This window comes from Arachis stenosperma, chromosome 5 (genome assembly GCF_014773155.1).
Source record: "Arachis stenosperma cultivar V10309 chromosome 5, arast.V10309.gnm1.PFL2, whole genome shotgun sequence".
In the NCBI taxonomy this organism is placed as follows: Eukaryota; Viridiplantae; Streptophyta; class Magnoliopsida; order Fabales; family Fabaceae; genus Arachis; species Arachis stenosperma.
This window is the reverse complement of record NC_080381.1, coordinates 11,953,963-11,971,846: the sequence shown is the minus strand read 5'-3', so window position 1 is coordinate 11,971,846 and position 17,884 is coordinate 11,953,963. Positions and strand designations below refer to the sequence as shown.

The 17,884-nt window shown below is 33.5% G+C and overlaps 2 protein-coding genes across 2 annotated transcripts; both read right to left on the bottom strand.

The window, feature by feature from the left end:
- Window positions 1-234: 234 nt before the first annotated feature.
- On the bottom strand, window positions 235-9,705 carry LOC130982591 (uncharacterized). The gene is given in 27 exon segments (XM_057906628.1): window positions 235-803; window positions 920-1,005; window positions 1,093-1,239; window positions 1,536-1,641; window positions 1,744-1,836; window positions 2,159-2,284; window positions 2,379-2,475; window positions 2,765-2,902; window positions 2,982-3,102; window positions 3,188-3,312; window positions 3,400-3,482; window positions 3,575-3,696; window positions 3,855-3,970; window positions 3,972-4,143; window positions 4,274-4,352; window positions 4,447-4,557; window positions 4,655-4,829; window positions 5,259-5,374; window positions 5,477-5,575; window positions 5,913-5,977; window positions 6,422-6,572; window positions 6,688-6,818; window positions 6,931-7,047; window positions 7,127-7,292; window positions 7,407-7,568; window positions 7,654-8,024; window positions 9,434-9,705. Coding segments are annotated over 26 exon segments (3,198 nt in total). The 5' UTR covers window positions 7,819-8,024; window positions 9,434-9,705; the 3' UTR covers window positions 235-674.
- A 3,112-nt stretch (window positions 9,706-12,817) lies between these two features.
- Window positions 12,818-15,462, bottom strand: LOC130982603 (laccase-11-like). Its single transcript, XM_057906642.1, has 5 exons — window positions 15,317-15,462; window positions 15,044-15,195; window positions 14,587-14,960; window positions 13,392-14,315; window positions 12,818-13,121 (listed from the first exon to the last, which is right to left on the bottom strand). Exons 1-5 carry the CDS (start codon window positions 15,437-15,439, stop codon window positions 12,991-12,993), a joined length of 1,704 nt encoding a protein of 567 aa, XP_057762625.1. The 5' UTR covers window positions 15,440-15,462; the 3' UTR covers window positions 12,818-12,990.
- Between the last annotated feature and the right edge of the window lie 2,422 nt (window positions 15,463-17,884).

Below are 17,884 nucleotides of genomic sequence, written 5' to 3'. Positions count from 1 at the left end.
TAAGAAATTACACTCTATCTTTTAAAGTGAAAATTCAAAATTTAAAGGATTCAAGTTCGTCAGAAATTTAGCCGCTCCACTTATCAAGAAGCTAATCATCTACGGCTCTTCTATTATATATAAAATAGAGATTCTTCCACCATAATACGCCAATGCTTGATTTTCTTTTATACCAAGAAATCAACTAACTGATAATTCATTTAAGTTTAAGCTAGACTACAGCTTTGGCAAAGCTTTAATTGGGCAATATTAGGACTTCTGTATTGAATCTAAATAACGGTTGCGCTAATATTCAGATATAGCATTACATTTTCCAGCCTTCTTTTCAAAGGACCGTGAAAAGAATATAAATAAATAAAATTTCCCAAAAAGCATACATTAATATGCCAATCAGATTACACTAATGGAAAACATAAGCTCTTCATACTTGTTGAGCTGCCGAGCTGTGGAGGACTTGTGGTTATAGTGACAAATATAAATATTATACACACCAATCTGCAACAACTCTTCTACCTACCAAAATTGTATTCTTGTGCTGCACACAACCGGTACTATATTCAACCACTTCCTCCACAATAATCAGTGATAATTTTATAATTGATCATATTAATGACCTCGAAAATTATCTCGTAATCATATTGACAACTGGAGGGAAAACAAAAATGGAATAAGGATTAGTTTGTGAGCTTTGGAGGCTTTAGAAAGCATATGCTCCTCACAAACCCTTTCCCAACTTGACCCACTGCTTTTAAAACCTTGGGTGGGTTGTGTGCTTCATTCACATCTGTCTCTTGCTTCCGCTTCTTTAAAAGAGAATGGAAAAAAGGAAAGAAAACGGTTACAAAAGAGAGAGAGATTTGTTTTTAATGTACTTTGCACTAAGTCCACAAATATAAAATTCTGAATGCAATTTTCATACCTTTGAAGAGTAAGATTCTACCCACGTTAGGCCAATTACATCACCTCCCAGAGAATCATGCCATACCTTGAATGTGTTGGAGAACTCTTTCTGCAAGTGATAGATGGAAGTATCAAAATTAGGCATAAGAAACACACCATGTTATGTTCACCGTCAAATTATTTTCACTGTACTTGCCTCTAAATCTCTGACAAAGAACCTTGATGGATCAAAGTCTATAAGCAACTTATTTTTAAGTGCTGCTGGTTTACCCTTCAAATCTTTAGGCAACAAGAAGGGTTGAAAAGACTTGCTAGCATGCCCTCTAGCAATGAGTTTTCCTGCCAACATTGCAAATATGAATATCATTTTATTAGTCAAGCACAAAATCTGAAATTGAAGCAGAGAAGCTAAAAACATAAAATATCCATCCTGTCAACTACTTATAGTCCTCGTTATCATATGAATCATATATCTTGAACATTTCTATATAACCATCAATGTTGATCAGATAAACCCGTTATAGCTAGCAAAATCACATAATTGCATTGTATCAGTAATAATCACACTTCCCATCACACTTAAACCATTCATGGACTGTACAATTGTATAAACTACCAGTTATTAGGAATTGTACCATTATCAGCTTCAGATGGAAAGAGAAGTCTTTGGGGATATGGGAGTTTGGCCTTGTGGAGAAGAATTATGGCATCATAATTGTTTAAAGGAGTTCGAAAAAGGCACTGCAGCAATAATTTAATAACTCATCAAGTTTGTGAAAAAGATATCTCATTTTTTATTAAAATTTGAAACAATTAAGGAACTGAAAAAGGTGCTCCACTTACCTCCCATCTATATGGACCAACCTCCTCCTGAAAAGTGAGTTTTGTCAACAAATTTGCACTGCTTCTGGCATATGCAACTAACCTTTTAAGTTCCTGTTAGAAACAAATAATGCAGAAATTAAATAAGCAGAAAGAATTACTTACATTTATTCTTACTTAAAACACAATCTGAATCCATGTATGACCATATATCATAGAGAATTACTCCAATATTTAAATGCATTACCAAAACGACAAGTCCAAAGACAATGAAATTATCAAACATATAAAGGTAATGCATTGTTATAGCTAGCAAAATCACATAATTGCATTGTATCAGTAATAATCACACTTCCCATCACACTCAAAATCAGGCCTTAATAACTGGGAAAAATGCTGTAAAATATCCAATCACAGGATGACAGGAAGAACTAACCAGAACACTTGGTGATACTCCAGTCCAAGACTCAGATGCCTTATCATAAACTGTAGCTAAGAACATTCCTGCTTCCGTACTTTTCCCATTCTCTCCTTGACCTTTCCTTCTTAGCAAAAAGTTATCCTGAAAATCCACAGTTGTCAAGAAGATATTACGTTTGACTGAAGACCAACATAATCAATCAGTCTTTACTGATGTGCTCAATCACACGACTTACATTTATTTCTTTCTCATCACTTGGGCTTAAGTCATTATTTATGTCAACAATCAATGGTGAATAAGTCCAATCATACTGTGAGAGTAATCTCAGGAACCTGTCAACAAATCGGACAAGTATATGAAAACTAGAAAAAGTGCTAGAAAACACCTAAGTGCTTAACAGCAATCTGATATATACTGAATCCTAAATCTAAGGAGAATTATCCGCGCAACTTCACACCCAATTTTGTGATATTTCAACATAGAACATAAGTTTCCAGTAATATAAGTTAAGAGAGTACGTGATGCAATGTTTAAGCAATCTCAAAATAAATAATTAAACATTCATCTCTAGTCAAAATTATGATTGCTGATTTGATTACCAGCAATGATTTAGAAATGCACCTTAAAAACCCATTGATTCTTGCGCAAGGAACACCAAGCGGAAAGGGATTCAGAAAGACATATGCAACCAATAGCTCAACAGCCTCCTCTAACAAGCAAGCTGAAAATAAATGTGAAGAAACCCATCGTTTTGCAAGTCTATCAACATGAAAATCCATGTATTAGTTCCACATTACAAATGCAATATAGCTTAACAAAGAAATTTTCAAACATTCACCTCACTACTGTCCCATATATTGGGTGACGACGTTGTAAACCATTGATCATGCTTGCATGCTGACTATGAATAAAAAGTTTCTTGTCAGTAGAATGAACACGCTTTGCTTGATCATTTCCTGCTGCATGTTAAATGGTTTGATAAGTAGGATTGAAGTAAGATTTCCATTAAGTCATCAAATTCATATAAGTAGTGGAAGCCCGTACCTTCCTTGTTTAACAGATTAAGTCCCCTTTCGTGCAAAATTTTAAGACGAAATGCATATCCAGCCATCAAAACATCTACATCATTCTCAGTGGCAGTACATGTCACCCCCCATGTCTTCTGAAGACTGCCAATAATAACCAAAAAAATAAATAATGAATGAAATACTGGTAAAGAATCCATCCTAAGGTAAAACAAAGATTCAAGGCCCCACCTCTCTCCGATTTGAATAAGAAAACTAGATTTTGTCTTTTCAATAGCAATTTCATCCATGGGCCAGTTTCCAGAACCCTCCAGCTGTGAAAAGCCCCAAAAATAGGAAGAAAGTTGTCATAAATTGCCTATATCAAGCTTACTTCATTTAACACTGCCGATGAATAAATCCATACCTGAATCATGACTTCCAGAGGTTGAATGCACGATGGAACATACTTATTAAGTCTCAGAGATTCAAATTTTTCATTAGCTAGAAGATGAGGTTCAGGAGGGAAGACTGATGTAAGCCTGAAAGCTGTAAATAAAAAATAAACATGCAACATTGATCTGGCTCAGGTTTCAATAATTACTTTTTCTTTTTTGGAAAAAAAATAATAATACTAGTTGTTAATTGTGAACTACAATGCAAACGCAAATAGAAGCACTGAAAATGACAAGTTTAAGGTAAAATACCAGAGTCTAAAGGTTGTACACTTGACACCTTCAAAGGGAGGTCTTCAATAAGACGCAAGCGCTTTGATAAAAGATCAAATGCCCCAAGCAAATTTCCAGAGTATGATACAGGATCTGCCAAGAGTTAATCATTTCAAAAACATGGCAGTTATTAATAAGAGGTAAGAGAAATCCAGTTGATCAACAGCACCTATAATATTTTCCATGGATAGAGAAAGATGTCGACCAATCACATGCTCAACTATTCTTTTCAAAACAAGATGCCTTGACCATTGGTCACTTTCCCATACTATGATTTTTCATACAATAAAAAATGCCATTATCATGTTAGTCATCAGGATATTTGACTTCAGCCACAAGGATAGAAAGGTATGATAGTCAAACAACTAAACGTTAAGTCAGAACACAAGAAGCCAAACCTGTGCTTTCAGCAATTCTACCATCTTTAAACCTTCTAAGCTCTGCTTTCTCTCCCCAAAACTTCCGGAACTCCAGAGCCTGCTTCAAATCATGAGTAATGGCTGTTTGCATGCAAGGAAACAAATTTGAAAACAAAATGAAAAAGAGATTATATTTGGACAAAAAAATATACCTCATCTTTACTTTCAGCATTTGGGCCAATATCAACTATCCTAAATGCTTTCTCCAAAGTACTCACTGAAATTCCTATGAACAATGGTTCTTTATCAAGTACAGACAATCCCTGGAGTTGTGAATTCAACTAGAGTTAAGAGAAAGAACAAAGTATCCAAAACATGATATTTAAATGAAATAGTGAAAAATCATGTTTAAAACCATACATCATTCACACTCCATTGGCATTGTGTGTTTCTCCATGTAACTTGGATCGACTTTGCTCTGTCATTCAACGCTTTGGCTAAAATACCATGTACTTTCTCCTCATACAATCTCCAGCACTCATCATCCAAACAAAATCCTGATACATATACCTCCTTCTTTCCCTTCAAATTTAATCTATAAGAGCAATCATGTAATAAAATAGATTTTTAGCTTACAAGTCAGTCTGTCAGTCATCAAGAAATTGATCCAAGGAGGGGAGCTCGGAACTTTTCTGTTCAAACTTCCTTTGATATAATCCGCTAAAATTTTAATGACACATAAACAAGAGCTGCTAAAAATCCAAATATGATAATTGAAATTCTTCATTTTCCTTTGTATCTATATTATATTTCCAACATATTACATTGATCAGATTCCAATTGTAGAATGTAATTAATCTACAAAGAACATTGAAAAGTATACAACAAAGTAAAACATGCAAAAAGTTTTGCACTAGAACATGGAGATCGCAAAGTAACACTCCTATGACTTATATTACCATCCAACAGGAAAAGCATTCAATCAGACTAACGGACACAAAAAAAATTAAACGGAATAAGTTACCTTATGCAATAGTCGTATTTAACCGCATAGTCTATCTTGGTCATAAAAACTTCCTCAAATCCGCCATCTCTACACTTTTCCATGCACTTAAGTGTCAAAGCAGCCTCATCTTGAAGCTGAATATAAAATATGTGGAACAAAAGCAAAGAAAATAAGGAGAACAGCAGCTATAGAAAAAGGAAAAGGAAACATTAAAATTGGTATTATGGCCTACATACCTGATTTAAACCATTTCTAGACATTCGGAAAGCCAAATTGAATCCTCCAGATGGATGGCATATGATAACAGGAAATGACTCTTTAAGCTGAATCTTTTCCTGAAAATGAAAATCATGGACACAATGATTGTATTAAGACAATGTAATGCACATAACATGTTGTAAATTGCAAATATATTATATATTATGCAAAATCATAGGTATGAGATAGTCAACAACTAAGCCTTGTTTCACTAGGTCGGGCTGGCTCCCTCTCTCAAGTATAAAAAAACAGACAATAGGGAAAAAAGAGAACCAAATCACTCAAGATGTTGATATCAGAACAGATAACAAATGGAAGGTGAATGCAACTAAATACCACATAATATGATAGCACAGTTAAAAGAAAAACAAAACCAAATAATGGAAAAATTAAAAAACAAGTAGAGATGTGGACCTCTTTTGTAATACTACTCAGGCCTGTCTTTGGAAAGTATAGCCCTCGGCTCCACGACTCCGAAGCTGCTACAAAAAAAAAAAACATTTGCAACAATGAATATATACTTATTACACAACATATGTGCATTGAATGTCAAAACCTAATCCCCACTCCCAAGTCCCAATCTGTGATGGTTCTTTGTCAATAGCAAATTGGCTACAAAATTAATTAAGAAACTACATGTGACACTGGATTGAAAGGATATGGCATAGGCTTCCATAACAAAACTATCAAATTGGATATACCAGTAAAGAGGAACAATGTTAAACAATTGCAAAATGCAAATACATAAAATACAGTAGACACCAAAACATTAGCCAAGTATAGCACAAAAGTTACAATAATTTTGTCCATAGCATTTACATGAAAGAAATGGATGTCTATCTTAAGCGCAAACAATCTGAACAGATACACTTTTGTAACTGACCAATCATGATGATGATACAAAGGAGAGTCTATGCACATACCAATGAAGTTCAAAGTAACCCGAACTATTTCGATTGCCTTCATTGAATTGCTGATTTGTTGCCTAGAAGCAAGATATGCCAGTATGACAGAAATCAAAAACCCATTCAGGCAATCATGAACATATATTGAACTTCTCTGTCGAGCCCAAACCTAGATCAATGGAAACAAGAACTCAATTCCGTGTTCCCTATTATATATATATCTTTAACATTATTAGATGTTATCATGTTATGCATGATGCAAAAGTAATATTCAAATATCAAACCTTAAGCAGGATCAAAGCCTCTCTTATTTCCTTCCAACCAAGAAATGTTTTGTTGACAAATTCTGTATCCTCTAGAAACATGTCTTCCAGAATGCTACAATTGTACTTTGGCGTAGCCTGAAGTGTGGTCCCTTGAGAATATTAACAATCAATGATTAATAGGTTGTAGAAAAGGGAAGAAGCCGTTATCTCAATGAAACAAAATATAGATAACTAGATATCGGGGGAAGTCGAGGAACAAACCATGATTCAAATTATGAATGTTATTACGCTTCATGTTCAGCTTTGATAAGGTAAATAGAGACGTAGCTGACGGAATGATTCTTACAAAAAGACCAGGAACTTCAGCAACCTTTGCAGCTGCAATTTTTCCCTTTTAATGTTAGCCATGCCACTATTGTTTTAAGGTAAAATGTGTGCAAGAACAAAAAGAAATTACCTGGATAAACAAGCAGCAGAGGCTTTCGGGCTTCATTCTGAAAGGTAGACCATTCAACCTTACCAATAGATGGAGAAGCCTCCAAGTACTTCTTGATCAAGCAGAGATAAAGGCACCTTTTGGCATGGTACCTATAATTTAAGTAATCTTTCTCGTGGAAACACCCCTAACATAATAATAGGAAAATAGCGTGACATTAATACCATGAACATTAACATGTATATAAGTTTGGTTATCCCTTCTTTTAGTTTAAATTTATATGAATATTAAAATAATATACCTTGGGTAACCTGATAATAAGATCAACATTGAGCTCAGGTCTAACGAGATTCTGAATAGAATAACTGCCTCCGATTTCGATGAGTGATGGCTTCTTAAACATGAAGTCAACCTTATCTGCACCAATGTCCCTCACGAATTTCGGTGCTACATCCGCAGTTACCTGAAAACTCATCAGCACTCAAAGAATCAGCGTTGAATCCTCCAAAAAGAACAAATTATAATAATATGAGCTTGAAAGAGCAGACCTTGAAGTCAACGGGGATTTCGTCGATGCATGACTTTATGGCGGAGACGGTTTTATCAACGATGCTGGAGAAGTGAGAGGAATGATAAAGGTGGACCTCTTTCAATAACTCACTAACCTTCAACTCCGTTGAGTCCATCATAGCATGGCTGCCTAAACCCTCCATGTTGGCACCAGCGGAGAAAGACGAAGGCAGACGGCGGCGTGTGCGAAGGTTGTGGTGTCGGCGAGCTCGCAGGACGGTTGTCTGGAATAGAGCGTGACTTGCTAGTGGCTTCAGGGAACAAGGAGCGTGGTTCCAGCGGTAGAGAAGAAAAGGGCGGTGGTCAGAGGCGGCGACGGAGGAGGATGAGGAGCTGGTGCGATTCTGAGCTGCTGGAAGCAGAGGAGGGAAAGAGTGTGTTATTGGCAGTGTTTGATATTAGGGTAGGGTCATTTCAGGAATTTTGTTCCTATGGGTTCGTTTCTTATGACTTCCTAACAGGGTAGTAGGGTTTATGGCGGATTCACTGCTTTTGGGTCAATTGGGTGTAGGGTTTATGGGAGAACCTCTACTGTCTAGACCATTATAGGAAAGAAGACACTAATAAATGTTAATTCATGTGTAATTATCAAGGTTCCGAATCGATCATGCAACGGCTCTAATTACTAGTTTAATAGTTTATAGACTCAACCGATTTGACCATAATTAAACCAAAAAACTATTTTATAATAAAATAATAAATAAAATATAAATAAATAACTTGTATAAAATGCAAGTAGAATATGAATACACATTAAAAATATATAAAATAAATAATATATGTATATACATAAATATATAACAACTTTATTAACTAACTTTTATTGTGCCCATTATTTTTAATTCCAAACAAGGCTCTCAAAGCCGGTAAATAAACTCTGTAACTAAGTATCGAACATGGGAAACTACTGGACAATTTGATTTAATAACCCAGAAAAGGAATCTTATATTGATTTTATTTTATGGCTTTGGTTTCTAAATTATTAACCAGTTTATTCAATTAAGTAAAATAATTGAACCCCTTCCATTCATTTTTGTGTTATAAATTTATTAATTTTTAATTATTAGCTGTGGCTGTATTTACAAGCTGAAAAATCGAAGTAGCAGAAAGAATAGAAGAGAGCGGTGATGTGAGGTTAGGGGGTGTGGCATTCCTAAAAGTTTGTTTTGAACAAGAAAGCTCAAAATTCATCAACCATTTTTTGCGGTCCTCATTCTTTAGTGTATTCCTAATTTTGTACTCCTAATTTTGTACTCATGAAAACATCTTCTTAATAACCAGCAATTATTCAATTACAATATCACAACATCTCACTACCCAATAATCTCAACAAACAACATCCAAAATTATCCAAAATTATTCAACAATTATTCAATTATTAATCATGCTTCAAGCATTCAGCTTCAACAATTAAACATTTAATCATGCTTTAAGCAATTAGCTTCAACAATTAATCATACTTCAAGCAATTAAAAACAAGGTTTAGAACAAACAATTAGTCAATTTTGATGTGAAGAACATTCCATACAGTGTGTGAAAAATATTCTAATAACCAGCAATCAGCTTCAACAATTATTCATGCTTCAAGGCTTCAAACAATCAACAGCACAGTTTAGAACCAACAATTAATCACTTTTGATGTGAAGAACATTCTGTCTGAAAAATATTCTAATAACCAGCAATAAGCTTCAAGCCTTCAACAATTAAATGAATTAATCATGCTTCAACAATTATTATTACAATCAACAGACTGGAAACCTGGAAAAATGCAGAGCTGGCGGGGACAGTGGCGCGACGGAAAGTGTCGAACAGAGCTGGCGGCGGTGGGGGGAAGACACTGCGCGACGGAAGCTGGCGATGCCAGTGGCTGCGATTTTCAAAGGCTGACTTCGCGACGGTCCGTGGCTGCGCGAACAGAGCTGGGTGATGTTGGCTCAACGGATGTTGCGACAGCGGCGGTGGCTGAACGGAAGTGGCGGTGGCTCAACGAAGAGTGAGAGTGGAGACTGGAGACGTGAGAGGTGAAAGTGGAGGCTCGAGAGAGTCAGAGAGGAGAGGGGTGAGGTGAGTCCGTGAGTGGGTCTGTGTGCCTCTGTGGGAGTGTGGGTGACTAGGGTTCCCTTTGGCCCTTCACCCCTTCCAGCATGCAAAACGCGGCATTTTGGGGAAATTTAAAAAACCGGACGGGTCACGGTTTGGTTCGACCGACCGATTCCCAGCCAATTCGGCAGATCAATTTTGGTTTTCAAATTTTGCAGTTTATCTTCTGTTCAAATCGTATTATTAACGGTTCACGGTTCGACCGATTAATTTGAAACGATTTTCAAAACATTAATAATTATATTATTATTATTAAAATTAATTTTGAAAATATGTAATATATAATTAAACAGAAAATATAGACTATTTCTTTTAGTTATGTTTAGTGTAATTTTTTCTTAATATTCACCATAATTATTCGATTGAGTGGAGATATCAAAGGGAGGAAGAAATTACTGAATTCTCCTAAATCACATTTTAAAACGTGAATATCCTGTTTCCACTATTATATAAATCGTCTAGGGAGTTGGAGGTTATATAATATGTTAGTCTTGACACCTTAGGATGATTTATGCATGCATAGACATTTCAAAAGAAGCATAAAATTGTGCCAGGGCTCAGGGGGTTAGGAGTGGACATAAATTGTCTTAGACCAGACTGAGTCATGTGTTGACAGGCTTAACCTCACCAGGGAGGCATGATTTACGTGCAAAAGAGGACACCATTCACCTTGGCGCGATTTACGATCATTTATGAGACCCCTCAACAACCTGCAACGATTAATGTATCAGGGAGCTAACCCTAAGGAGGTTGCAATGATTTAAGCTCGTTTGGTCGTAAACAAATTTCTCTCTGTCATTAAAAAATTTAACATCTAACATCCCGTGCACCAACCAAGAACCTACGAGATCACTAAACAACGCATCCTACAACATGCTGAGACCCAATGTTCTAACATCCATATTCAAACCATATTTAACTCATCAACATACCAATGTAACAAACAGAAGAACTATAACATCAACTAACTCAACTAAATATGGATTCCGATAACTAACCTCTTGGTCGATAAATTTGGCGACATGTGCAATGTCATTCAAGCGGTACATATCTCCTTGATTGGCGACCATCCTTACACACCTCGCCGCTCTGTGCCCTACTATGTCAGGCAGTGGCTGCTCTGCCTACCCACCGCCGCACCGTCACCAGAGAATGCCGCCCACCTCAACTCACTGCCACCCAAAAAAATGCTGGCTGTCTTCCTCACCCACCTTCTCTCCCAAAGCTTTCGGCAAGGAATCAATAGAGGCTGATGGTCCACTTCGTGAATCGCCACAAAGTCTACAGGGATCCAAACAAGCTTAAATCATTGCAACCTCCTTGGGGTTAGCTCCCTGATACATTAATCGTTGCAGGTTGTTGAGGGTCTCATAAATGATCGTAAATCGCGCCAAGGTGAATGGTGTCCTCTTTTGCACGTAAATCGTGCCTCCCTGGTGAGGTTAAGTCTGCCAACACGTGACTTACTCTAGCCTGGAACAATTTATGTCCACTCCTAAACCCCTAGGTCCTGGCACGATTTATGCTTCTTTCGAAATTCACATTCATGCATAAATTGTTATATGGTGGCAAGACTAACATATTATATAAACCTCAACCTCCTAGAACGATTTATATAATAGTAAAAACAGGATATTCATATTTCAAAATGTGATTTAGGAGAATTTAATAATTTCTTTCTCTTTTTATTTTATTTAAGTAAAAAACCCACATCAAAAGGTAATTTTTTTTAGTGACTGATCAAAAGGTAATTTGATAATCTTATTATTACCATAAGGTATTTATTGGACATTTGAAGTTGTATTTTCATTAATCAAATTAAAGCTATAAATTTAGGTGTTTGTTTTCCATAATAAATTTAGATATAGTGATATGATAAAAATATAAATAAATAAAAATACTAATGTGAATTATATTATTTAAGCCAATATTTAAGTTTTTTTTAAATATATCATATCATTGTATTTATTAAAATATCTTTATAATTTATTAAAAAAATAAAAATATGACATGTGAATTATACTTAAGGATTTTTTTGTCTTTTTTCTAATAAATTGTAAGAATGTTTTAATTAAGATAATAATATGATATATTTTTTTAAAAAAATATATATACTGACATGAATAATATAATCTATATATCATATTTTATTTGTTAAAATTTTTATTTTATTAATACATATAAATTTATTATCGTATAGAAATAAATATTATAATATTGTATAAAATGAGAATTATAAAAGATAATTTTTAATATATATAGGATAATTTTTTTTACAATATCTTTTAAGCTGGCAATGTAGATTTGAATTCCAAAACTAATTTAAACCAGCCAGTGAATAACAAAGTTACTTGATATATATTGTTTTATCAAAATTATTTATATTAGTCCTCTAGATTTAAGTTTGGGCACCAATATAGTCCTACGATTCTTTTTGGCGATGATTAGGCAAATGGAGTGTTGAGATGGTATATTTCCTACTACGTCGGATGATAAATAAATACCATCATTTCTTTTTGGCGCCCAACAAGTCAGAAATGAAGAATAGTGGAGGTAGAAAAGAAGAAAAATAATTTATTTTGGGTCTCCATCATTTTTTCTTCCTTCATATACAAAGCGACGACATTTTTTATTTGTTTGGGTGCCAAAGATAAACGATGTTGTTTATTCATCATCTTTACTCAGCATTTCATTTGTCTGGTCATCATCGGAAAGAGTCGAAAAACCACATTGGTGCTCAAACTTAAATCTAAAAGATTAGTATGGGTAATTTTAAATTTCAACGACCAAAATAAATAGGCATATGAATCTTAGCGACTAAAATGGAGATTTAGTACACATATCTCTCTAATCAACTTCTTTTATATTTATATTCATGTTATTATAAAGTTAATTAGTATATAACAATAATCAATGTGGATTTAGTGTAACCGTGTTAGTTTGGTAACCAATGTACTTTGAGTTCAATCATAGCTAGAAATCAACACTCGCACAAATAACAAGAAAACAGTAATGAATCACATTTGAAAATTCAACAAAATAAATCCCAAAAAGCTTCCTTACATTGCTCTGTTCTTATTAATTCACAATTAAAAGCCTTCTGCAAAATTTACCAGCGGAAGGCTAAGCAGACAAATAAAAGAACACAACAAAAACATTAGAAAAAACGTTCAATACAATCCAATCCTTGTTTTCCTATAATTTAGTGTAGACGGCTAGCATGTGGGAAGGTCCTTTGGTGGTGGCAAAACAGATTGATCTTTTTCTGGTCCATCTTCAACAAGAAAAGCCATTTTCAATCCCCAACCAGTGTGCAGCTCCAGATGACAATGCATGAACCAAACACCTATATATATATATATATATATATATATCACCATACACAGGGGAAAAATGTCACTACAGAAGAAGAATATGACTATTTAAGAGAAATATTTGTATGACTTGTATTTTTATATGCAAAAATGTTTAATAACAAAAAAAATTAGCCAAAAACAATTAGATATTATCTTATTTAGTATTTATTATTATTGCTAAATAAGTTAGGTTCTGATTTTTTTTTGTCTCCCTAATATTACTGTTTTATTTGTGTGTGGTGTTTAAACAGTGTTTTTACCTGGATTATCGGCCCTGAAACGAATAGCTACCCAACCACCGGTGGGAACTCCAACGGTGTTCCTTTCAATGGGGTCAACCAAGTTGTAGTTAGCAGGGTCTTTAGATGGATCAAAGTTACCAACACCAGTTCCAACAACAAAGAAATTATATCCATGAAGGTGGAATGGATGTGACTCAACTGAGAGGAGATTGGTATCTTGCAAAACCAGCTCCACCGAAGAATTGAAGGCAATCTTGCTAAGCCGTGTCCCCGTTAAGGTGGCAAGATTTGCCGTTAGCGGCGCACCGGTATAGTTGAAAGGTTTTGAAGGTCTATCAGGAAAATCAGTTCTGAAAACGCCCTTGAGGTTTAAATAGTGAGCTTGAAGAAGTGCAGTTTGTGGCATCACAAATGAGACATTGTTCAATGAAGCAACTAGTCTTGTTCCATTGACACACGTAGGGCAAGGATTCATGCCTAAACCAATAGTGTAGAAGAGGTTTCTATCAACTTTGAGAGGAACAAGAGCAGGGTATTGATCAGAGTTTAGGCTTCTGAGTTTCTTGTTGAGACTCAGAGCAAATGCTGAGTCATTTTTAGCAGGAAGTTGAGGCAGAGAAGGGATCACAGTGTTTGAGATGCCTTTGTATTGGAATATAGCTGTGGCGGTTTTGTTGTCAACTGAGATTGGAGCATCCATGAAGACCCTTGCGGCCATGAAGTACCTGCTTGGAACATTGTTGGCATGGACTAAAACGTTTGTGGTTTGTCCTGGTCCAATTAGTATGGAACTTGTGGTGAATGGTTTTGTGTAAACTGCATCAACCTCCACAACTGTCATGTTGTGACCCGCAATGGCGAAAAAGAGTTCATCATTGAGTGCAGCATTGATGATTCTCAGCAGGTAACACCTCCCTTGTTCCACCTCCATTACATAAGTGTCTGAATAAATTGAAACAAATACGCAGTTAAAACAAATATCTTGCATAGTATAAAAACATATGTTTAATTTCATGCACTAATGTTTATCAAAAATGCTATTTGTACCCTAAAATCAACAATTAAAATCAGCTATTAATATATTTGTATATAAATATATATGTGGTTTAATTTATTTTCAATGTATATTTATATTTTAACATGTATTTTATACCAATGACTGATTTTAGTATACACTACGTAGCATGACTGAATATTTAATTAATTTTCTTACGCTTGTCAGAACAAGGAAATAGAGGTCCTGGTTTGCCATTGATTGTATGTGCATCTGAGATATTTGGTGGCACTCCCATTTGGGTCCCTTGTTTCTCAATTTCTTCCACATCATTGTTCCACCATTCACCTAGGAGAATTTCGAACTCTCTAGCTGGCTGTGGGAAAGGAAATGGTGTTCCAAGTTTAGGCATAATGACAATTGCACCATACACAGTGGCCCTGAGCCAGAGAATGTGTGCATGCCACCACAGTGTTCCTCTTTGCCCAGTAACATTAAAGTCATAAGTGTAGCTGTTTCCGGTTTGAATAGGACACTGTGTGATATAAGCGGGTCCATCAGCCCACCCATTGCGATGTTGTTTGAGCCCATGCCTATGTATTAATTAACATTAACTAATAATTAAGCATAATTAAGTCATGAATAACATACATTTTAAAATGTTAATTTGGCTTACCAATGAATGGACAAGTTGTATTGTACATGGTTGGTGACAGTGACTTGTACTCTATCTCCTTCTCTAGCATAAACAGTTGGCCCTGGGTACCTTCCATTTACTGTTACAATGGGTTTTGCATGGCACAGCCTACTCACACTCTTCAATTGAATCTGTGTACGTAGAAAGCAGAAAAATGATATATAAATCAAGAGTTGTTTTGCATTTTTGCATGGATATCTAATATAAGCAGTAGATTATGATAATTGATATGGTCAAACAAATATAACTCACATCAAATTTGTATTTCTTTATGGCAGCTTCAGATGGTGAAGGCATTATTAAGCCAACAATCATCATACAGCAGAAGAGAAAGGTTAAGACACTGTTATGCATGAAACCACACAAGCTTGCCATTATTGCGTATATTGTTTGAAAATTTGATTCTTGTGAATGATTAATGCATCATGTAGTAGCACACATGAAGTATTTATATGAATAATAATGGGAAGGTAGGAAGAACTTTTCAGTTTGTTGCATGAAGAATTAAATAAATAAAAATACACCTTAGAGTAATTAGTTGGTAATTCAATGAGTTGTACACGTAAACTTGTAAGCGAAATTCTGATAAAGATATGCATGTATATATATGTATGTTACAGGTAATAACAGGCCATATAGTTTTATTTGATCCGTAGAGGCTGAGCTAGGTTTTTGACCTGAATGTGAGAGTTACATGAAACCAAACAAACCTTAATATACATTGGCTAAGCTTTGTCTTTAAGGAGAAGTAATGGTTGAAGGGTTAGTGTGCTAATGCCTAATACCAGAAACTCTTTTTGCCGTTCTAGCTAGTGAATATTTCTCAAAAAATTTAATGCAAGAAAAAACATGTGCTTATCATGCATGCCATGATAATGGTAAAACATCGGTGTTACTACCGACAGGATTTGATCTCCTCATGTGTTGTTTGTAAAATAGTATTGGCTTTATATATATGATCTTATTATTTATGTGTTTCGTCATTATTTGAAATCATATTTTAATCATGATTTGCTTAAATCGTACTTTTATGACAAGAGCTACCAAATCTTTTGCTTGTTTTAGACCATTCTTTGTCGTTGGTTCCATACTAAGAAGTTTCTTCAGTGATGGACTGTTCTGTTGCTTATTATACTGCTGAAACAAAAAATAATAATAACTCGATCATGTTCTTTTTATAATATAATTTTTTGGGCAAATTAATTGTGAAACCAAAATGTTTTCTGTTGTATGATCCATATCCATAATAAGTTGTGTGATCATCTTGTATATAAGCGCAATTGTCAAATATTAGAGGCTCTTCCTTCTTATTTTATTGGTGTGATAAAGAGCCACTCAAATAAATATGCTTAAAAGATTTTTTTAAAAATATTTTTTAATAATTAAAATTTAATACACATAATAATTAAATTATATTATTTTTGTCAAAATTAAATCAGACAAATTAATTTTATTAAAAAATCAATAAATTACACTTTAAACCAGTTTAAATTAATATTTTTTATAAAAAATTACTATAATATTTTTTTATAAAAAATGACTAAAATATTATTATTATTGTTATTATTATTATTATTATTATTATTATATAATTTTGAAAACTCTAATTTTAAACTGTTCTCTTCTTTTTGTACTGTCATAGGGTTAGGATCTAGGGTTCTCAATATTTAAAATATATATATATATATATATATATATATAAGTATTTTAGTCATTTTCTATAATAAGGTTATTGTAGTCATTTTTTATAAAAAAATATATTAATTTAGACCGATTTAATATTTGGTTTACCGATTTTTTGGCTAAATCAATTTATCTAATCTAATTTTAACAAAAAAAAAATATAGTTCAATTGATTATATATATTGAATTTTAATTACTAGAAAATATTTAAAAAATGATATTTTAAGCGTCTTTATCTGAGTAACTCCCTTAGTAGAAAGGTTTGAGTTTCAAAAGCTTTAATTATTTATTAGAGATTTAGAGATGTCTTTATGGGGTATTTGGTTTTGAGAATTGGATAAGACAAAACACTTAGAACACGTAAAGACATAAAATTTAGTGTTCTTGTATTTTATTTGGTAATAAACTAAAATAAATTATAAAAATTTAATTTATTCTTTTTTTATTCAAAAAATTTGAAAAAAAATATAATAATAAAAAATTAACAAAAATAATAAAAAAATAAAAAAATAAGTTGTATTTTTTGTTAGTGTTTCAGTGTTTTTTTTGTCAGGATGAAGATAAAATATACTAATCCAGTGTCTTTGAATACAATATCTCTATCTATATGCGTTTGGTTATGAGAATAAGACAAGATAAGACAAGACACCGAGAACAATATACAAAAGACAGAGACACAAAAATTAATATTCTTGTATTTTGTTTGATGATAAACTAGAACAAATTATAAAAATTAAATTTATTTTATTTTTTTCATTAAAAAAATTTTAGAAGAAAAATATAATAATAAAAAATATAATTATAAAAAATTAATAAAAATAATAAAAGAAAAAATAAAAAATAAGTTATATCTCTTATTAATGTTTCGATATCCTTCTCATTAAAATGGATACAAAATACACTAAATTAAATCAGTATTTTTTATAATACAATCCTTTTATCTATATTTTATTTATCAAATATAATTTTATATTTTGTATTTTGTATTTTTGTTTTAATATTCTGTCTTTGTAAACCAACATATAATCTATATTATCTATCAAATAAATTTTAATATTTTATCTTTTTGTAATTTTGTCTACCAGAAAATAAACGCAGTCTACAAGATCTCGTCAGAATACCAATATGATTGGAAAT